Source organism: Apodemus sylvaticus, chromosome 22, assembly GCF_947179515.1.
Source record: "Apodemus sylvaticus chromosome 22, mApoSyl1.1, whole genome shotgun sequence".
Lineage (NCBI taxonomy): Eukaryota > Metazoa > Chordata > Mammalia > Rodentia > Muridae > Apodemus > Apodemus sylvaticus.
Window position 1 is genome coordinate 29,374,242 of NC_067493.1, and position 20,828 is coordinate 29,395,069.

Below are 20,828 nucleotides of genomic sequence, written 5' to 3' on the forward strand. Positions count from 1 at the left end.
AAAAAATGGTTCAAAATCAAATCATGAATCCAAGCTAATAAATAAATAAATAAATAAATAAATAAATAAATAAATAAATAAATAATCAATATAGTTAAAATGGCCATTTTGCCAAAAGCAATATACAGATTCAATGCAATACCCATCAAAATCCCAACTCAATTCTTCACAGAATTAGAAAGAGCAATTATCAAATTCATCTGGAATAACAAAAAAACCCAGGATAGCTAAAACTATTCTCAGCAACAAAAGAAATTCTGTGGGAATCAGTATCCCTGACCTCAAGCAATACTACAGAGCAATAGTGTTAAAAACTGCATGGTATTGGTACAGTGACAGGCAGGAGGATCAATGGAACAGGACTGAAGATCCAGAAATGAACCCACACACCTATGGCCACTTGATCCTCGACAAAGGGGATGAAAACATCCAATGGAAAAAAGATAGCCTTTTCAACAAATGGTGCTGGTTCAACTGGAGGTCAGCATGCAGAAGAATGCGAATTGATCCATCCTTGTCTCCTTGTACTAAGCTCAACTCCAAATGGATCAAGGACCTCCACATAAAGCCAGATACTCTGAAGCTACTAGAAAAGAAACTGGGGAAGACCCTTGAGGACATCGGTACAGGGAGAAAGTTTCTGTACAGAACACCAATAGCGTATGCTCTAAGATCAAGAATTGACAAATGGGACCTCATAAAATTACAAAATTTCAGTTAGGCAAAGGACACCATCAACAGGACAAATCGGCAACCAACAAATTGGGAAAAGATCTTCACCAATCCTACATCAGATAGAGGGCTAATATCCAATATATATAAAGAACTCAAGAAGTTAGACTCCAGAAAACCAAACAACCCTATTAAAAATGGGGAACAGAGTTAAACAAAGAATTTTCACCTGAAGAACTTCGGATGGCAGAGAAGCATCTTAAAAAATGCTCAACTTCATTAGTCATTAGGGAAATGCAAATCAAAACAACCCTGAGATTTCACCTTATACCAGTCAGAATGGCTAAGATTAAAAATACAGGAGACAGCAGGTGTTGGAGAGGCTGTGGAGAAAGAGGAACACTCCTCCACTGCTGGTGGGGTTGCAAATTGGATTCCCCACCATGTAATAAGGATACATGCTCTACTATGTTCATAGCAGCCCTATTTATAATTGCCAGATGCTGGAAAGAACCCAGGTATCCCTCAACAGAAGAGTGGATGCAAAAAATGTGGTATATCTACACAATGGAGTACTATTCAGCCATTAGAAACAATGAATTCATGAAATTCTTAGGCAAATGGATGGAGCTAGAGAACATCATACTAAGTGAGGTAACCCAGACTCAAAAGGTGAATCATGGTATGCACTCACTAATAAGTGGGTATTAACCTAGAAAACTAGAATACCCAAAACATAATCCACACATCAAATGAGGTACAAGAAGAAAGGAGGAGTGGCCCCTGGTTCTGGAAAGACTCAGTGAAACAGTATTCGGCAAAACCAGAACGTGGAAGTGGGAAGGGGTGGGTGGGAGGACAGGGGGAGAGAAGGGGGCTTGAGGGACTTTCGGGGAGTGGGGGACTAGAAAAGGGGAAATCATTTGAAATGTAAATAAATTCTATCGAATAAAAAAATTAAAAAAAAAAGAAATGTTCAACATCATTAATCATTAGGGAAATGCAAATCACACAACCCTGAGATTTCACCTCACACCAGTCAGAATGGCTAAGGTTAAAAACTCAGGAGACAGCAGGTATTGGTGAGGATGTGGAGAAAGAAGGAGACTCCTCCACTGCTGGTGGGATTGCAAGATGATACAACCACTATGGAAATCAGTCCAGTGTTTCCTCAGAAAACTGGACATGACACTTAAGGAGGAACCAGCTATTCCTCTCGTGGGCATATGCCCAGAAGATTTCCTGGCATGCAATAAGGACACATGTTCCACTATGCTCATAGCAGACTTATTTATAATAGCCAGAAGCTGGAAAGTACTCAGATGTCCCTCAATGGAGGAATGGATATAGAAATTGTGGTATATTTACACAATGGAATACTGCTCAGCAATTAAAAACAATGAATTCATGAAATTTTTAGGCAAATGATTAGAACTCGAAAATATCATCCTAAGTGAGGTAACCCAATCACAAAAGAATACACATGAAATGCAATCACTGATAAGTGATTATTAATTGGTCCAGAAGCTCTGAAAACCCAAGACACAATTAGCATATCAAATGCCTCCCATGAAGAAATAAGGAGAGGGCCCTGATCCAGTAAAGGCTTGATCCAGCATTATAGGGGATTACCAGGACAGAGAAAAAGAAGGGAGGTGATTGGAGAATGGGTGGAGAGAAGAGGGCTTGTGGAACATATGGAGAGGGGGGACCATTCAAAGCATATGGAATGTAAAAAAAAAAAAAATTAGAAAATAAAGAAAGAAAGAAATGTGAGATCCCTGAGCAGAGGGCCAAGTTAAACTACTTGGCTGATCTAATGAGACCATGCTGTGCTTAGCCTTGAATTTGTGATAATTGGTAACAAAACAATAAAAATAGAAATGGCATGTGTCATTCATATTTTTAAAAAGAATAATATATTCTGAGTAATGCTAGAAAAAAATCAGTGTGTCTGGGATTAAGAAGTTAATTTTATTAAAATGGAAAAGAGATCATGGCTGTCCTAAGACTGACAAAACAAATGCTGCTCTATAAAGCACAGTCTTCTGTGTAGGATTGTACTGATTTGTAGAACTGTGGAACACAGTACTACCACTGCGTAACTTCGGGGAAGACCCTGGAGGACATGGGCACAGGGGGAAAGTTCCTGAATAGAACACCAATAGCTTATGCTCTAAGATCAAGAATTGACAAATGGGACCTCATAAAACTACAAAGTTTCTGTAAGGCAAAGGACACCGTCAAAAGGACAAAACGTCAACCATCAGACTGGGAAAGAATCTTCACCAACCCTAAATCCGACAGAGGGCTAATATCTAACATATACAAAGAAATCAAGAAAGTAGAACCCAGAGATCCAAATAACCCTATTAAAAAGTGGGGTACAGAGCTAAACAAAGAATTTTCACATGAAGAAATTCGGAGAGCTGAGAAACACCTTAAGAAATGTTCAACATCATTAATCAGTAGGGAAATGCAAATCAAAACAACCCTGAGATTTCACCTCACAACAGTCAGAATGGCTAAGGTCAAAAACTCAGGAGACAGCAGGTGTTGGTGAGGATGTGGAGAAAGAGGAACACTCCTCCACTGCTGGTGAGATTGCAAGATGGTGCAACCACTTTGGAAATCAGTCTGGCGGTTCCTCAGAAAACTGGGCATGTCACTTCCTGAGGACACTGTTATACCACTACTGGGCATATATCCAGAGGATTCTTCAGCATGCAATAAGGACACATGCTCCACTATGTTCATAGCAGCCCTATTTGTAATAGCCAGGAGCTGGAAAGAACCCAGGTGTCCTTCAACGGAGGAATGGATACAAAAAATGTGGTATATTTACACAATGGAGTACTATTCAGCCATTAGAAACAATGAATTCATGAAATTCTTAGACAAATGGATGGAGCTGGAGAACATCATACTAAGTGAGGTAATCCAGTCTCAAAAGATCAATCATGGTATGCACTCACTGATAAGTGGATATTAGCCTAGAAACTTTGAATACCCAGGACATAATCCACACATTTAATGATGTCCAAAAAGAATGGAGGAGTGGCCCCTGGTTCTGGAAAGACTCAGTGCAAGAGTATAGGGGAATTCCAGAACAGGGAAGTGGGAAGGGGTAGATGGAAGAATAGGGGGATGGAAGAGGGCTTATGGGACTTGTGGGGAGTGGGGACCCAAAAAAGGGAAAATCATTTGCAATGTAAATTAAAAAATATAAATAAATAAAAATAAAAATTAAAAAAAAAATCAGGTGGACAGAAGCCACATCAGAACTCTGCCTCCCGCCAGTCAGTTACAAGGGCTCCATATTGGTTCTCGGTCGCCAGAGAAATCAGACTGAGGTACGCAAATATAACCCGAGACCAACATCGCGGGGGTCTAAGCCCGACGGGCGTTGGCCTGCACCCAGGCCCTGGGCTGATCGGGGGTCCACCGGGGTGCAAACCCGGCCAGGAGGTTTTTTTCCTCCCGGGCCGGCGCGCGCACCACCACCATTTTGCCTAAGGGAAGCCAGGGAGACCTAGCAGGCAAAACCAAACCGGCTAACAGGCATAGCCCGAGGCGGACATAGCAGGGGTCTCAGACGGTCAGGCCCTGGACTGCCCCCAGGTCCTGGGCTGCTCGGCGAGGCATCTGTGTGCCGACCCAGCCAGGAGCTTGTTTGCCTGGGCCTGCGCACACCGCTGCCATTTTGCCTACGGGAAGCCAGAGAGACCTAGCAGGCAAAACCAAACCAGCTAACAGGCATAGCCCAAGGCGGACATAGCAGGGGTCTCAGACGGTCAGGCCCTGGACTGCCCCCAGGCCCAGGACTGCTCGGTGGGCCATCTGTGTGCCGACCCGGCCAGGAGGTTGTTTATCTGGGCCGTTTGCGTACCACCGCCATTTTGCCTACAGGAAGCCAGAGAGACCTAGCAGGCAAAACCAAACCGGCTAACAGGCATAGCCCAAGGCGGACATAGCAGGGGTCTCAGACGGTCAGGCCCTGGACTGCCCCCAGGTCCTGGGCTGCTCGGTGGGCTATCTGTGTGCCGACCCAGCCAGGAGGTTGTTTATCCGGGCCAGTTTGCGCACCACCGCCATTTTGCCTACGGGAAGCCAGAGAGACCTAGCAGGCAAAACCAAACCAGCTAACAGGCATAGCCCAAGGAGGACATAGCAGGGGTCTCAGACGGTCAGGCCCTGGATTGCCCCCAGGCCCTGGGCTGCTCGTTGGGCCATCTGTGTGCTGACCCAGCCAGGAGGTTGTTAGCCCAGCAGACTCTCGCAGCACTCTCAGTGAACTCGCACACGCCACCATCCTAGCCACCTGACACACCCAATTAACAGCCACAGCTGAGGGGAACTTTGTGCCGACATTGGCCTACCAGGCTTTTGCCTAGACTCAGGGCCTGAGCAGCTAGGCTAGCCTTGTGTGCACCAACCCAGTTGGGAGTTCTGCTGCCCAGATCAGCCTGGGCGGCAGCACCACATCTCCAAGTCCTGCAAGTGGCTAGCTGGGTTTCCGGGCGGCCAGCTAGGAGAAGTCAGTGTGCTCCAGTGAATCCAGCGGGCCCCAGCGGGAGCCTTCGGGTGCCTGCTTTGGGATCTGAACAGCCTGGGCAGCAGCACCCTGTCTACAAGCAGTGCAGGAGGTAAGCTGTGCACCAGAGGCCAACTGGGAAGGGGCAGCTTGCACTGGTGAGTCCAGCACTGACAAGACAAACTAACACCAGTGAGAACTAGATGGCAAAAGGCAAACGCAGGAACGTCACTAACAGAAATCAAGGCAATATGGCAACATCTGAACCCAATTCTCCTCTACCAACATGTCCTGGATACCCCATCACACCAGTGAAACAAGATTTGGATTTAAAATCACTGGTCATGATGCTGGTACAGGAACACATGAAGGACATACTTAAAAATTCAGGAGAAAATGGATCAAAAGTTAGAAGCCCTTGCAAGGGAAACACAAAAATCATTGAAAGAAATCCAGGAGAATACAAAAGCCAACAAGGAGGAAATGCAAAAAACACTTAAAGAAATACAGGAGAACTTTGGTCAACAGGCTGAGGTCATGAAAGACGAAACACAAAAATCTCTTAAAGAAATACAGGAGAACTTTGGTCAACAGGCTGAGCTCATGAAAGAGGAAACACAAAAATCTCTTAAAGAATTACAGGAAAACACAAACATGCAAGTGAAGGAGCTAAGCAAAACCATCCAGGATCTAAAATCAGAAGTAGAAACAACTAAGAAAACTCAAAGGGAGACAACTTTGGAGATAGAAAGCCATGGGAAGAAATCAGGGGACAGAGATGCAAATATCAACAACAAAATACAAGAGATAGAAGAAAATCTCAGATGCTGAAGATTCCATAGAAACCATGGACTCAACAGTTAAAGAAAATGCAAAATGCAAAAAGCTTGTAACAAAAATATCCAGGAAATTCAGGACACAATGAGAAGACCAAACCTAAAGATTATAGGCATAGATGAGAGTGAAGATTTACAACTTAAAGGGCCAGCAAATATCTTCAATAAAATTATGGAAGAAAACTTCCCTAACCTAAAGAGAGAGATGCCCATGAATATACAAGAAGCCTACAGAACTCCAAACAGACTGGACCAGAACAGAAATACTTCCCGTCACATAATAATCAAAGCACCAAATGTTCTAAACAAAGAAAGAATACTAAAAGCAGTAAGAGAAAAAGGCCAAGTAACATATAAAGGAAGACCTATCAGAATCACAGCAGACTTTTCACCTGAGACTATGAAGGCTAGAAGGTCCTGGGCAGATCTCATGCAGACTCTAAGAGAACACAAATGCCAACCAAAACTACTATATCCAGCAAAACTCTCAATCACCATAGATGGAGAAACTAAGATATTTCATGACAAAACCAAGTTTACCCAATATCTATCCACAAACCCGGCCCTAAAAAGGATAATAGGAGGACAACACCAATACAAGGAGGGAAACTTCACCCTGGAAAAAGCAAGATAGTAACCTTTCATCAAACCCAAAAGAAGTTAAGCATTCAAATTTAAAAAAATAACGTCAAAAATGATAGGAAGTAACAATCACTATTCCTTAATATCTCTTAACATCAATGGACTTAATGCCCCAATAAAAAGACACAGACTAACTGAATGGATACGTAAACAGGACCCTACATTTTGCTGCTTACAGCAAACACACCTCAGGGTCAAAGACAAACACTACCTTAGAGTAAAAAGCTGGAAGACAATTTTACAAGCAAATGGTCTCAGGAAACAAGCTGGAGTAGCCATTTTAATATCAGATAAAATTGACTTTCAACCCAAGGTCATCAAAAGAGACCCTGAGGGACACTTCTTGCTGGTCAAAGGAAAAATACAAAAAGAAGAACTGTCAATCCTGAACATCTATGCCCCAAATGCAAGGGCACCCTCTTTCGTAAAAGAAACTTTATTAAAACTAAAAGCACACATTGAACCTAACACAATAATTGTGGGTGACTTCAACACTGCACTTTCCTCAATGGACCGATCAGGAAAACAGAAACTAAACAGGGACACAATGAAACTAATTGAAGCTTTGGACCAGTTAGATTTAACAGATATATATAGAACATTCTATCCTAAAATAAAAGAATATACCTTTTTCTCAGCACCTCATGGTACCTTCTCCAAAATCGACCATATAATTGGTCACAAGACAGACCTCAACAAATATAAGAAGATAGAGCTAATCCCATGCCTCCTATCTGATCACTATGGAGTAAAAGTGGTCTTCAATAGCAACAGAAACAACAGAAAACCCACATACACTTGGAAACTGAACAATACTCTACTCAATGATACCTTGGTCAAGGAAGAAATAAAGAAATAAATTAAAGACTTTTTAGAACACAATGAAAATGAAAACACAACATACCCAAATCTATGGGACACAATGAAAGCAGTGCTAAGAGGAAAACTCATAGCCCTGAGTGCCTCCAAAAAGAAAATGGAGAGAGCATACATTACCAGCTTAATGACACACCTGAAAGCCTTAGAACAAAAAGAAGCTATTTCGCCCAGGAGGAGTAGAAGGCAGGAAATCATCAAACTCAGGGCCGAAATCAATCAAGTAGAAACAAAGAGAACCATACAAAAAATCAACAAAACCAGGAGCTGGTTCTTTGAGAAAATCAACAAGATAGATAAACCCTTAGCCAGACTGACCAAAGGGCACAGAGAAAGTATCCAAATTAACAAACTTAGAAATGAAAAGGGAGATATAACAACGGAAACTGAGGAAATCCAAAAAATCATCAGATCCTACTACAAGAGCCTGTACTCAACACAACTGGAGAATCTGGAGGAAATGGACAATTTCCTTGACAGATACCAAATACCAAAATTAAATCAGGACCAACTAGACCATGTAAACAGTCCCATAATGCCTAAAGAAATAGAAGGAGTCATAGAAAGTCTTCCAACCAAAAAAAGCACAGGACCAGATGGCTTCAGTGCAGAATTCTACCAGACCTTCAAAGAAGAGTTAACACCAATACTCTTCAAACTATTCCACAAAATAGAAACAGAAGGAACACTACCCAATTCCTTCTACGAAGCCACAATTACGCTGATACCAAAGCCACAAAAAGATCCAACAAAGAAAGAGAACTTCAGACCAATTTCCCTGATGAACATTGATGCAAAAATACTCAATAAAATTCTTGCCAACCAAATCCAAGAACACATAAAAACGATCATCCACCATGATCAAGTAGGCTTTTTCCCGGGAATGCAGGGTTGGATCAATATACCGAAATCCATCAATACAATCCGCTACATAAACAAACTCAAAGAACAAAACCACATGGTCATTTCATTGGATGCTGAAAAAGCATTTGACAAAATTCAGCATCCCTTCATGCTTAAAGTCTTGGAGAGAACAGGAATTCAAGGCCCATACCTAAACATAGTAAAAGCAATATACAGCAAACCGGTAGCCAGCATCAAACTAAATGGAGAGAAACTTGAAGCAATCCCACTGAAATCAGGGACCAGACAAGGCTGCCCCCTTTCTCCTTATCTTTTCAATATTGTACTTGAGGTACTAGCTCGGGCAATTCGACAACATAAGGAGGTCAAAGGGATACAAATTGGAAAGGAAGAAGTCAAAATATCATTATTTGCAGACGACATGATCGTCTACCTAAGTGACCCAAAGAACTCCACTAGAGAGCTCCTACAGCTGATAAACAACTTCAGCAAAGTGGCAGGTTATAAAATCAACTCAAGCAAATCAGTGGCCTTCCTATACTCAAAGGATAAGCAGTCTGAGAAAGAAATTAGGGAAATGACCCCCTTCACAATAGCCTCAAACAGTATAAAGTATCTTGGGGTGACTCTTACCAAACATGTGAAAGATCTGTATGACAAGAACTTCAAGACTCTGAAGAAGGAAATGGAAGAAGACCTCAAAAAATGGGAAAACCTCCCATGCTCATGGATCGGTAGAATCAATATAGTTAAAATGGTCATTTTGCCTAAAGCACTATACAGATTCAATGCAATACCCATCAAAATCCCAACTCAATTCTTCACAGAGTTAGAAAGAGCAATTATCAAATTCATCTGGAACAACAAAAAACCCAGGATAGCTAAAACTATTCTCAGCAACAAAAGAAAATCTGGGGGAATCAGTATCCCTGACCTCAAACAATACTACAGAGCAATAGTGTTAAAAACTGCATGGTATTGGTACAGTGACAGACAGGAGGATCAATGGAACAGGATTGAAGATCCAGAAATGAACCCACACAACTATGGCCACTTGATCCTCGACAAAGAGGCTGAAAACATCCAATGGAAAAAAGATAACCTTATCAACAAATGGTGCTGGTTCAACTGGAGGGCAGCATGCAGAAGAATGTGAATTGATCCATCCTTGTCTCCTTGTACTAAGCTCAAATCCAAATGGATCAAGGACATCCACATAAAGCCAGACACTCTGAAGCTAATAGAAAAGAAACTGGGGAAGACCCTTGAGGACATCGGTACAGGGAGAAAGTTTCTGAACAGAACACCAATAGCGTATGCTCTAAGAGCAAGAATTGACAAATGGGACCTCATAAAATTACAAAGTTTCTGTAAGGCAAAGGACACCATCAAGAGGACAAATCGGCAACCAACAAATTGGGAAAAGATCTTCACCAATCCTACATCAGATAGAGGGCTAATATCCAATATATATAAAGAACTCAAGAATTTAGACTCCAGAAAACCAAACAACCCTATTAAAAAATGGGGTACAGAGTTAAACAAAGAATTCTCACCTGAAGAACTTCGGATGGCGGAGAAGCATCTTAAAAAATGCTCAACTTCATTAGTCATTAGGGAAATGTAAATCAAAACAACCCTAAGATTTCTTCTTACACCAGTCAGAATGGCTAAGATTAAAAATTCAGGAGACAGCAGGTGTTGGAGAGGGTGTGGAGAAAGAGGAACACTCCTCCACTGCTGGTGGGGTTGCAAATTGGTACAACCACTCTGTAAATCAGTCTGGCGGTTCCCCCGAAAACTGGGCACCTCACTCCCCGAAGATCCTGCTATACCACTCCTGGGCATATACCCAGAAGACTCCCCACCATGTAATAAGGATACATGTTCTACTATGTTCATAGCAGCCCTATTTATAATTGCCAGATGCTGGAAAGAACCCAGGTATACCTCAACAGAAGAGTGGTTGCAAAAAATGTGGTATATCTACACAATGGAGTACTATTCAGCCATTAGAAACAATGAATTCGTGAAATTCTTAGGCAAATGGATGGAGCTAGAGAATATCATACTCAGTGAGGTAACCCAGACTCAAAAGGTGAATCATGGTATGCACTCACTAATAAGTGGATATTAACCTAGAAAACTGGAATACCCAAAACATAATCCACACATCAAATGAGGTACAAGAAGAAAGGAGGAGTGGCCCCTGGTTCTGGAAAGACTCAGTGAAACAGTATTCAGCAAAACCAGAACGGGGAAGTGGGAAGGGGTGGATGGGAGGACAGGGGAAGAGAAGGGGGCTTATGTGACTTTCGGGGAGTGGGGGGCTAGAAAAGGGGAAATCATTTGAAATGTAAATAAATTATATCGAATAAAAAAAATTAAAAAAAAGAAATTACTAAATTAATTAAAAGGGTGAATTTCAAACATTTTCTAATAAAATTGAAGATTTACATGAGAAATAAAAAAAAATCAGGTGAAGAGAAAAAAAAAAAAAGAAATATATATGTCATGGAAGCCAGATATCTAAAACCTAGGAATGCAAATGTTCTATGCCCTCCATGGTTAGAGTGGGAAAGATCTGCTCTAGGCCTCTCCCTCATTTTTTAGTGGAACATTTGCATTCTTGTTACTTTCTTGCTGATTATTTGGGCCTTGTATGCAAACTTCCGTTCTATAAGGACACTGGCCATTTTTGATCGAGACCCATCCCACTTTGTACTGTGATGTCTATTTCCAAATAGAGTCAAGATCTGAGGAAGAAAAAAAAGAACACTGCCTATTATTGAAGACTGGGATTCAATTTCCTGTAGCCATACGATACCTCAAATATATCTGTAATTTCAATGTCCTTGGATCCAGGGCCCTCTTATGAACCCTGCAACTGGTGCACCCCTGTGAGACGATGTAGATGGACAAAAAATTGCTCATACACCTATCATTAAATCTTCAGGTAGAGGTGGTGGCATCAAGATCCACTTTAATTTCAATGATAAATTTTTAATTGGATTGATATTCTACAAATCTAGAGGAATAACCACATTAATCATTAATTCATGAGTGTAATAGCAATAGCATTTCCAGAGTCTAGACTTTCATGGCACTCCTTTTGGCTCAAGTTTTTTGTGATCCATGCATAGATCAAACTACACATCTCTTACATATGTGTGGGGATACCTTGGTCCAGCCCATGTATGTACTTTGGTTGATGGTTCAGACTCTGAGAACACCAAAGGTCCAGGTTAATTGACTTTGTTTGTATTACTATCCCCTTCTGGGCCGGAATCTTTCTTCCCACTCTTCCATAATAATCCCCATGTTCCATCCAGTGTTTGGCTGTAGGTATATGTATCTGTCTGAGTCAGCTGATGGGTAGAGTTTCTCAGAGAACTACACGTTCCTGTCTGCAATCCTGACAAAGTATCATTAATAGGTGCTTGCCCATGAGATGGAGCTCAAGTTAGGCTCATTATTAGTTGGCCATTCCCTCAGGCTCTGCTCCAACACATATGCCTTCATTTCTTCTAGTTAGGAAACCTTGGGGTTGAAATTTTTGTGGGTGGGTTGGTGTCTCTATTGCTTCACCTGGATTCCTGCCTGGCTACAGAAGGTGGACACTTCAGGTTCCATATCTCCAATGTAGTGAGTCACACAAAAGACCACCCCCATTGATTCTGGGATGCCATCCTTACCGAGACCTCTGCCCCATCCTGTAGATGCCACTCACCCTCTCAACCCTGTCAGTTGTAGATTTCCATTAATTTTTATGGCCACTAACCATCTCTCTGGTCCTTCTCCATACCTGATCATGAGTGCCCCATTTCTGACCACATTCCCCTCCCTCCCAGATTCCTCCCTACATCTGCTTCTAATGACTATTTTATTCATATTTCTATGTCAGGTTCAAACTTCCTAACTTGGGCCTTTCTTTTTGTTTAGTTTTTTTTTGGGGGGGGGTGTGGAATGTAACATGAGTCCAGCATTTTAGGGCTAATATGGAATTATAAATCATGAAATACTATGGGACTGGGTGCCTTTTTAAGGATGAATATTCAGGAATATTCTCAAGTTCCATCCATTTGCCTGCAAAATTTATGATGTCTTGGTATTTAAGAGCTGAATAGTATTTTATTGTGAAGATGTACCACATTTTTAACCCATTCTTCAGCTGAGAAATATCTAAGTTGTTTCCCTTTTCTGATAATTTTGAATTTTTAAGAACATAGTTGAACAGTGTCTTTTTGGGATATTAAAGAATGTTTTGGCTATATGCCCAGGAATCTTGAGTTACAACTGTTCCCAGTTTTCTGAGAAATCACCAAAATGACCTACCTGATCTTGATTTACCTTTGGTAAGCAATATATTTCTAGAAAATGATCAATTCCGTTAATAGTTTCCAATTTTTTGAATACAGGCTTTTGAAGTAAGATCTAACGATTTTATGAATTTCCTTAATATCAGTTATTATATCTTCCTTTTCAATACATTATTTTGATTACTTATAGTAAGCCTTAAGCAGCATGATAGTTGGGTAGCTGCCTACTCTCCATGCTATTAGAATCTACCATTCTGTCCATAAAAGTAAGTTATGATGAACTGTTTACCATGTTCTCTCTGGGTTGCACTTAACTCCAACTGGGCATTTCTGGGGGCCATAGACTCTTGACCCCTAACCAATGCCAGCTTTTCCTACATTCTCCTGCACCTACTTTTTTCTCTTCATCCTACTATCCCCCAAGACTGTGAAACCTAAACCAACCTATGTCTCTTTTGCTCAGCTATTAGGTGTCTGCATCTCTAAATTGGAGACAGGATCATGGGATCTATTTGCAGACTTAAAGGTTTGGGGCCAACATTTAGCATTACAATAGACAGTAAAATAAAACCTCAATAGGTAGAGCTGGTAGTTCCTGATATCAACAAGCCTCTGACATTGCAAATAGAGTTGGTTGCCCATAGTGGCTCTAGGATTCCAGGGATGCAGGCAAAAGTAGGTGAGTCTAAATGCTTCAGCCTGTTAGTTGTCCTGGGTAGGCCTGGTGCTCTCCTTTTGAACAAATCCCCAAATGAATAAAGGAGCCAACCACTAGACTAGTAGGTAGGACTTCTGGGTTGGATGAAAGAATACAGGAAGCAGGGGAGAGTAAGGCTCTTCTGAATCTGGGGAAACAGAGGGGTACAATGTAACTACTACAGATTCCACGTATCATGGAGGATCTGCAGGAATCATCCACCGGAGGGAGTCAGATTTTAATAAGTCATAGATTATTAGGTTTTAGTTGTTGTGCCCAGAAATTGAGTTACCATTGTTTGTGAACTGTTTGTATTGTGTCTATCTTCAAATGATGCCCTGTTTGGGTTCAAGAGAGAAAGGTATGGCAGCCAAGCATGGATTTGCCTGAGGTGCTCCACAAAGGCTGTGGAGGATTTGAAGCAAGGGATTGGCATGGTACAACTCACCAGTGGGAACCTGGTGAGCTGGATAAAGAGATTGTGGAGCTCAGAGTTAGAATCTCCATGAGATATAAACAGGTCTGCCATTGCCCTCCAGTTCATGGCCAGCCAGGCTGCTGGGACAGGCACAACAGCAAGAATAAACCACTTCTACTTTTTCACTATTAAATCCAAAATAAGCAGGCCTCCAGTGAAGGAGATAGAGCTGGTGGTCCCATATAGTTGCAGTCATCTATTTGTCCCAGGCACCAAAAGTCCTTCAATGATAAAGGCAGAGCAGTGGACTGGAAAATGGAATATGGGGACAGGGTTATGCTTGCTGCATTTGGATTTTCCCAGTCAGGAAACTGGGTATAGCGGTTTCACGTGGTGGTCATCAATGTCTGCACATGTCTGGAGTTGTTGCTACAGTGTGTCCTTGTGTTGTGAAGTATGGAGAGGTTAGGGCAGACCACATGACTGCAGAACTGCATGGGAGCATAGCAAGCAGAAACTTAAGGCTTGGGAACGCAACTGGTCGACCTTGAGAGCAGCAGGAAAAGGGAGAAGGGGTAGGCAGATCAAGTGTAGGGAGAGCATGGGGAAAGAGATGGGAAATCAGAGATGTGGGCATCTCTTGGACATTCCAGAGACCTGGGAAATGGACACGCATTAAGGTTTCATGGTATAACACTCCTATTCTTCTTGCAGGGTATTTTCAAGGTTCCCAATTGTTCTTTGTTTCAAGGATAATTCTTCTCTACAAGTAGTTTCCTGTTACATTTCTACAGGGATTCATTGTTCTTTACATGCCTTAGGCATGTTCTTGTAACAGATACTCATGAAAAAATTGTTTTGTTTTTCACTTCACGTGAGGCAAAATCTGAACAAGGAACATCAGAAAGTCAAACTACACACTATGCATGATTAATTCAGAAGACTTCTTCATTTACCTTCAATTTATGGATAGAAGCATGTTCTATGGAACTTTAATAGTAAATCTATGACTTTTATCTAATGAGTCTCAGAAGAAAAACTTTTTTCAATGTACAAAATATAGTAGAAATTTTACATGATCTGGTAATAGTAACGAACAAAAAATATCCATCACCACCACTATTACAAAAACAAAAATTTAGAAGAAAAAAAAACAGCAAAATGACTAAGAAGTGATTATGCTGCACCAAGCATACATACCCTTTACTCTAGTCAGTGCTCAGAAACCACCAGATGCATGCAAGTAAAAATGGGAAGAATTGGTGAGTGGTGTTTTATAATCTCTGGAATTAGTAATAATGCTGATTATGTTGTTAAAAATACCTCATTTATGGATTCACTGGAGATACAACTAGAATGTGAATGTGATGCTTTTTCAGAAGTCCATTCTAAAGTATGTCACACTTCTTCAGCTATGGGGGATGCACAGGATGTGGATTACTATGGAAATGAAAGAAAATAACACTATAAAAATATTAAAAGAAAATAGGTTCACAAACATTACCATATTTTTATTTTTTAAGGAAATATTTACATCTATGTTATGCTTATTGTTGTTTTGAATACTGTCTGTACACCAAGACACTGGATTGCAATGCAATAGTGAGCAATGTCAAGACTATTCCATTAATAATGACATAGTGTAAGAAGAATATATACAAAAATGTGAATTGAGAAAAAAAGATAAGAAAGAAATGCATGAGCCAGGTGGTGGTGGTGTATGCCTTTAATCCCAGCACTTTGGAGGCAGAGGCAGGCAGATTTCTGGGTTCTAGGCCAGGCTTGTCTACAGAGTGAGTTCCAGGACAGCCAGGGCTACACAGAGAAACCCTGTTTGGAAAACAAACAAACAAAAAAAAAACAGAAAAAAAGAAAGAAATGCATGAGACATTGTAGTTTATCTGAGGATGAATTTATATATTTATTTATGGTGGCATTTTGTCAAACTTTGTTATGAAATCTGATACTTCATATTTTAAGGGATTTAAAGTGTTCCAGAGATATGGAATGTTTATGTGCATAAACATTTACAAATGGAGCTTGTGTATGGATATTTAATGAACTTTGCAATGTAGGAAAATGCATAAATATAGAGTGGAAATTTAGCATCAATCACATTACTATAATTTTTATTTAGAATATTCATGATCTTTGGTCTTACTGAGGGCATAGATTTAGTTATTAAATACCTACAAAACCTGCAGAAAATATCTAGGAAAAACTCAAAATGTCAGTTTTAATGAACAATTGTTAACCGACAATTAACGAGGAAACTCATGTTTCAGTACTTAGGAAACAAAGTTCATTGTTCAACTGACAATATTGATTGTTCCACCTACTGCCTTGCACATAAATACTGCCGATTGGCAGCACAGATATACAACTGGATGCAGAAGGGGAACTCAAGGCCTTACCTGCAAGGAAAAGTCAGAGAATAGAATTGTTGAAATAAAAGCTATGGACCTGGTTCCAAACTTTTCCATGGAAACATGGGCACTGTTGTCAACTATCCTCGTGCTGCTCTACCTGTAAGTAAAGGCTCAGACTCCTCTTCTTTGTATTTCAATAGTTGGGATGATTCTTAGGTCCTTATTCCCTTTTGGAAAACAAAAGGTATTATCCAATGAAAATTCATACTGCCAGAGATGATAAAAGAAATCTGATGTAAACTAAATCATTTATCTCATTGAGCTTTTCAGCCATACTGTCTCAACTCTTGTTTAGGAGCCAGTGTGGTGAGACTGAAGACCGAGCTTGAAATGGTTATTCAACTATTTATCTTGATGGTTTTGTGTTATTGGTCAGTAATTTGTCACATTAGTATAGCAAAGTTTTTAGGATATAGAACTCACAATGTCTACACCTGACATGTTAAAGATTATTCTGCCGGTAGATTGTTTGTCCAGAAAGTGTTTTCAATATCGATGGCTGGGTTACAAAGTCGGTTAATTAAGTGCGTTTAACTGATCTACTCAATACAGAAAGCCTTGGAAGAAATAAGACAGATATATGATGACTTATGTAGTAGTAATATCATTTGGGTAACTCATGGTGCTGTTCAACTATTCTTGGGAAAATGGAAGAAAACATCGTATGACCATGTCACCAATGATACCTTGGAGAGACTAAAGTTTATGGTGCTATGTCATTAATTTGTTTTAAATATTGCTTCCATGGGCATGAATGGCTCAAAGGCATCTGCAGCAACAAACTACCATATCTGAACAAATGGTGACTTCCAACTACTGTATCTTTAAATGAGAGTATTCGTGCACATTACTGTTTTGCCTACATGCGTGATAAATATGAATGTTAAAAAAGGTACTTGATTCCCATGTACTGGGATTATAATATGCTGTGAGTTGGTGTGTGTGTGTGTGTGTGTGTGTGTGTGTGTGTGGTATAGAACCTGGTACCTCTGAAAGAGAAGCAAATGTTCTTAACTGCTGAGCCTTCTCTCCATCCCAACAACTGAATGTTTGAAGCTCTGAACAGTTTGCAGACTGTGAGATACGACAACTCAGAAAGTTCCTCTAATGTCTCACAGCTCACTGCTTATATAACATTCACAAGGGATCTTGTGGATCTTGTATTCATGTTACCCATATTGGTTATCTGTGTTTGCTTTCTAAATTTGTGAGACCCTCAGTAACTTTCAAACTCTAGCTTATAAAGTTGTATTACATATTAACTCTAGGATTAAAACATCAAATATTAACGTAAAATGTCTATGCTAAGTTGGGATGGGAAGGGTATTATTACTCTAAGAGTTTATGTTAAATTCTGCTCACCTGTGTCCTCACTGAATAGATTCTAGTAACTATCAATATTTGCACCCAAGAATATATATTCACAGAAATATATATACACATGAATATACTCATATATATTGAGTCAATGATATACATAAATTAGTACCAGTGTGAATATATATTTACATATATCAATACCTATACATGTGCATATGAATCTGTTTATTCATATATGTGTTTGTGTTAGTATGCCTATGACCTAGTTTTCTCCTTCATGTTTTAGATATGGAACTTCTACTCATGGACATTTTAAAAAGCTAGGGATTCCTGGCCCCAAGCCTCTGCCTTTTATTGGGACATTGCTTTTCTACAGGAGGGTGAGTGATGTTGAGTTCCTTACTTTGCTGCAGTGACTGTCATTTTCATGCGTGTTAAGAAACCCTGTGTAATTTCACCAGTACCAGTAGCCATTGCAATGAAAGGCTAAAGTTTTCAGCTTTTAAAATTGTTTGTGCTGCATCAACATCACTGCCAGGTTATCCCTGGAATTTATTGACTTGAGTTGGGGACTACAGGTTTTTGTCAGGTCAACTGATAAACCTCGATCTTGACACACCAAGGCCTGCTGCCAAAATGTTGATGTGTAAACTGTATAAAAATAAAAGACTTAGGTTTCTTTTTCAGTACAGATTCCTGAAAATTACAATTATTCCTAATCAATATTAAAAGGATCATATATATATATATATATATATATATATATATATATATATATATATATATATATATATATCCACTGAGTGACACCCAACCAATTTGAACTAGATTTCAGTTACATTATTTGCTCTACTTGTTGAGTAACTCTGGCACATGGCTATCAAGAGTCACATTGGTACTTTTGGGGAATATGCACATACTTGAATTCTTAAAGGAACTCTTTAACCATGTTCTCATTTCAAACATAACAGCCAAGGCTTTGCCACCTAAATGAAGATTTGACTTTACTCCTTTTAACTACAAAATAGGACACTGCGTATAACTCTAAGGAACTGGAATATGGGAGACTAGATAATTGCTATGAACCACAGATGTTTAACCATATCATGAGTTTTGTTTCTCAAAACAGAAGAAGATTTATACAAAATTATTAATGAAAGCATGATTTGACAAATATGAAAATACTTAGAAGTAGTGTGTGTAGTGTGTAATATGTGTAAATGCATGCATATATACAAATACATGTACATGTACATACATACAAACAATTTTGAAATTTTTATTTACATAAACATTTTGTGTATGCTTTCTAACGTTGGAGTTCTGGCACATCATTTTTAACAACAGATCAACGTGTTAAATGTTTACTCATGATTCTTCCAAAATGAAGGTTTAAGGTCCAAAGAATTCCACACTTTTAGACCTCACTTTAAAAAGCAATAACTTACCTCATCATTTTTTTGATGATCTCCTCTTTATGTATTTGAAATACACTTGTTGGGATAACCATGGGCTGAGGGAAAGTTTTGAATCCCAGAAACTTTATCCTTGACTGCTTAGAGGTCATAGCACCAGATTGAGATAGAGACTCGTGGAAACTGTTCCTGGAAACAACTTGAACTGTTTGTATTTTCTGTATAGACTAGTCTGTTTGGACTTTGACTATGTTGTCTGGAAGAACTTTGTATCAGTATGTATCAAATAGTACCACTCTTTTTAGATTTTATATCCAGATGAGTAATTTGTACCTAAATGTTTAAAAGCCCCAGATACTATCACTCGATACACTAAAAAAGGCCCCCTGATACTATCAAAGCATCCCAACAAAAGTAATTTGAGGATACTACTCAACAAATATGCAGAAATGACAAAGATATCACATGTTTACAGACTGTAATATATATTTAGTAACATCTAAAGAGAAATTGAATGTGCAACAAAATTGGCACAGGTATTTAACAATTTGATTGATGGTTAGGAAGTCTAAACTAACATTATCCTGGTGCTATATTCCCTGTATAAATGATGTATACTTCTATCACATTTCAATTCTCACTTGCCCCCTCATTACTTAGAAGAGAAACATATAGGTATCTAAAGCCAGCAAAACAGTAATTGTAACTGACATCTTAGTATCTCCTAGGTAAAACACCACAATTTTAATAACATTTAAATTCTTGGCTTTATATATTTCTTCTTGTGATGATGAAGCAACAGAGCTATTATAAAAAGCTGATTAACAAAACGGGTAGTTTACACTTGCAGGACAAGGGCCATTCTGACAGCAGCCTCTGGTTTGACTGTTATTACCACTGCAAAAGTTATAATTAAAATGTGATGTAGAAATACTTTTTAGTAAAATACTAGAGAATTTGTGTCAATCACAAATTCAGAATTAACAGAGAATGTGTTTATCAAAATCATCATATTTAATGTGCCATTAAGGTGCACAGGAACCATATCAAAAGAAGGGTGTTGAAGTAAAATAAGGCCTGAATGAGCAGAGTTTTCACAGAAATAATAAAACTGACCCAAGTAATTTTTAAGTGTCCCTCATTCTCTTGCATAGGGATATTCTCACTCACTTCAATATATGGAGGGTTGACAGAATAGGTAATGTAAAATATAAAATGATGCCTATGGCATGGTTTGTCCTTGCTTGAATAGATCATCTCAATTTCCAGGTGTACATCGAACAGCGTAAGGTCCTTTTCACCACTTCCCCTGACTATGGTATAATAGGAAATATCCAATGGGCAGGTTCTAAGAAGTTATCTTTAGTCAGATGAGGTGAGCACATTAGGATCATCTATCTACTAAGAGGCAAGGAATACTGTTGAACCATGGAGTATGCCATTTAAGGGGAATTTTATTCTGAACCAAAGCACAGAAATCTCACCATATTCTGGGCATTGTCTATCCAATGGATAATTGAATTGATCAGAAACTAGAAAACTCAGGTGATGAGTAAGTTGGTGATGTTTGATAAACTCTATCCTTATTCCCACATGGATACTAAAATAATAGTCCTCGCCAGTCACTCAAATGAGAACATCCATACTGATATAACAATGAAAATGCAAATAATTCATGATATTCCAGTGCAGACAGAGCACTGGAACATCAGAATTGCACAGTAAATATCATATCATTAGTACATAGGCTTAAGTGTCTATGTGTCAAAATGGATGTCAGATTCATAGGCGCAGTAGACTTCATCA

General features: G+C 39.5%; 1 protein-coding gene across 2 annotated transcripts in view; it reads left to right on the forward strand.

Moving 5' to 3' along the window:
• The first annotated feature begins 16,315 nt into the window (after positions 1 to 16,315).
• LOC127672584 (cytochrome P450 3A13-like) overlaps positions 16,316 to 20,828 on the forward strand; it is a 52,457-nt gene continuing 47,944 nt past the window's right edge. Inside the window, exons 1-2 of one of the 2 annotated variants that reach the window (XM_052167820.1) lie at positions 16,316 to 16,386; positions 17,894 to 17,996. In XM_052167820.1, the coding sequence (XP_052023780.1) occupies positions 16,316 to 16,386; positions 17,894 to 17,996 (174 nt within the window). The remainder of the gene's footprint in view (positions 16,387 to 17,893; positions 17,997 to 20,828) is intronic. The other variant, XM_052167821.1, reaches the window with a different exon arrangement.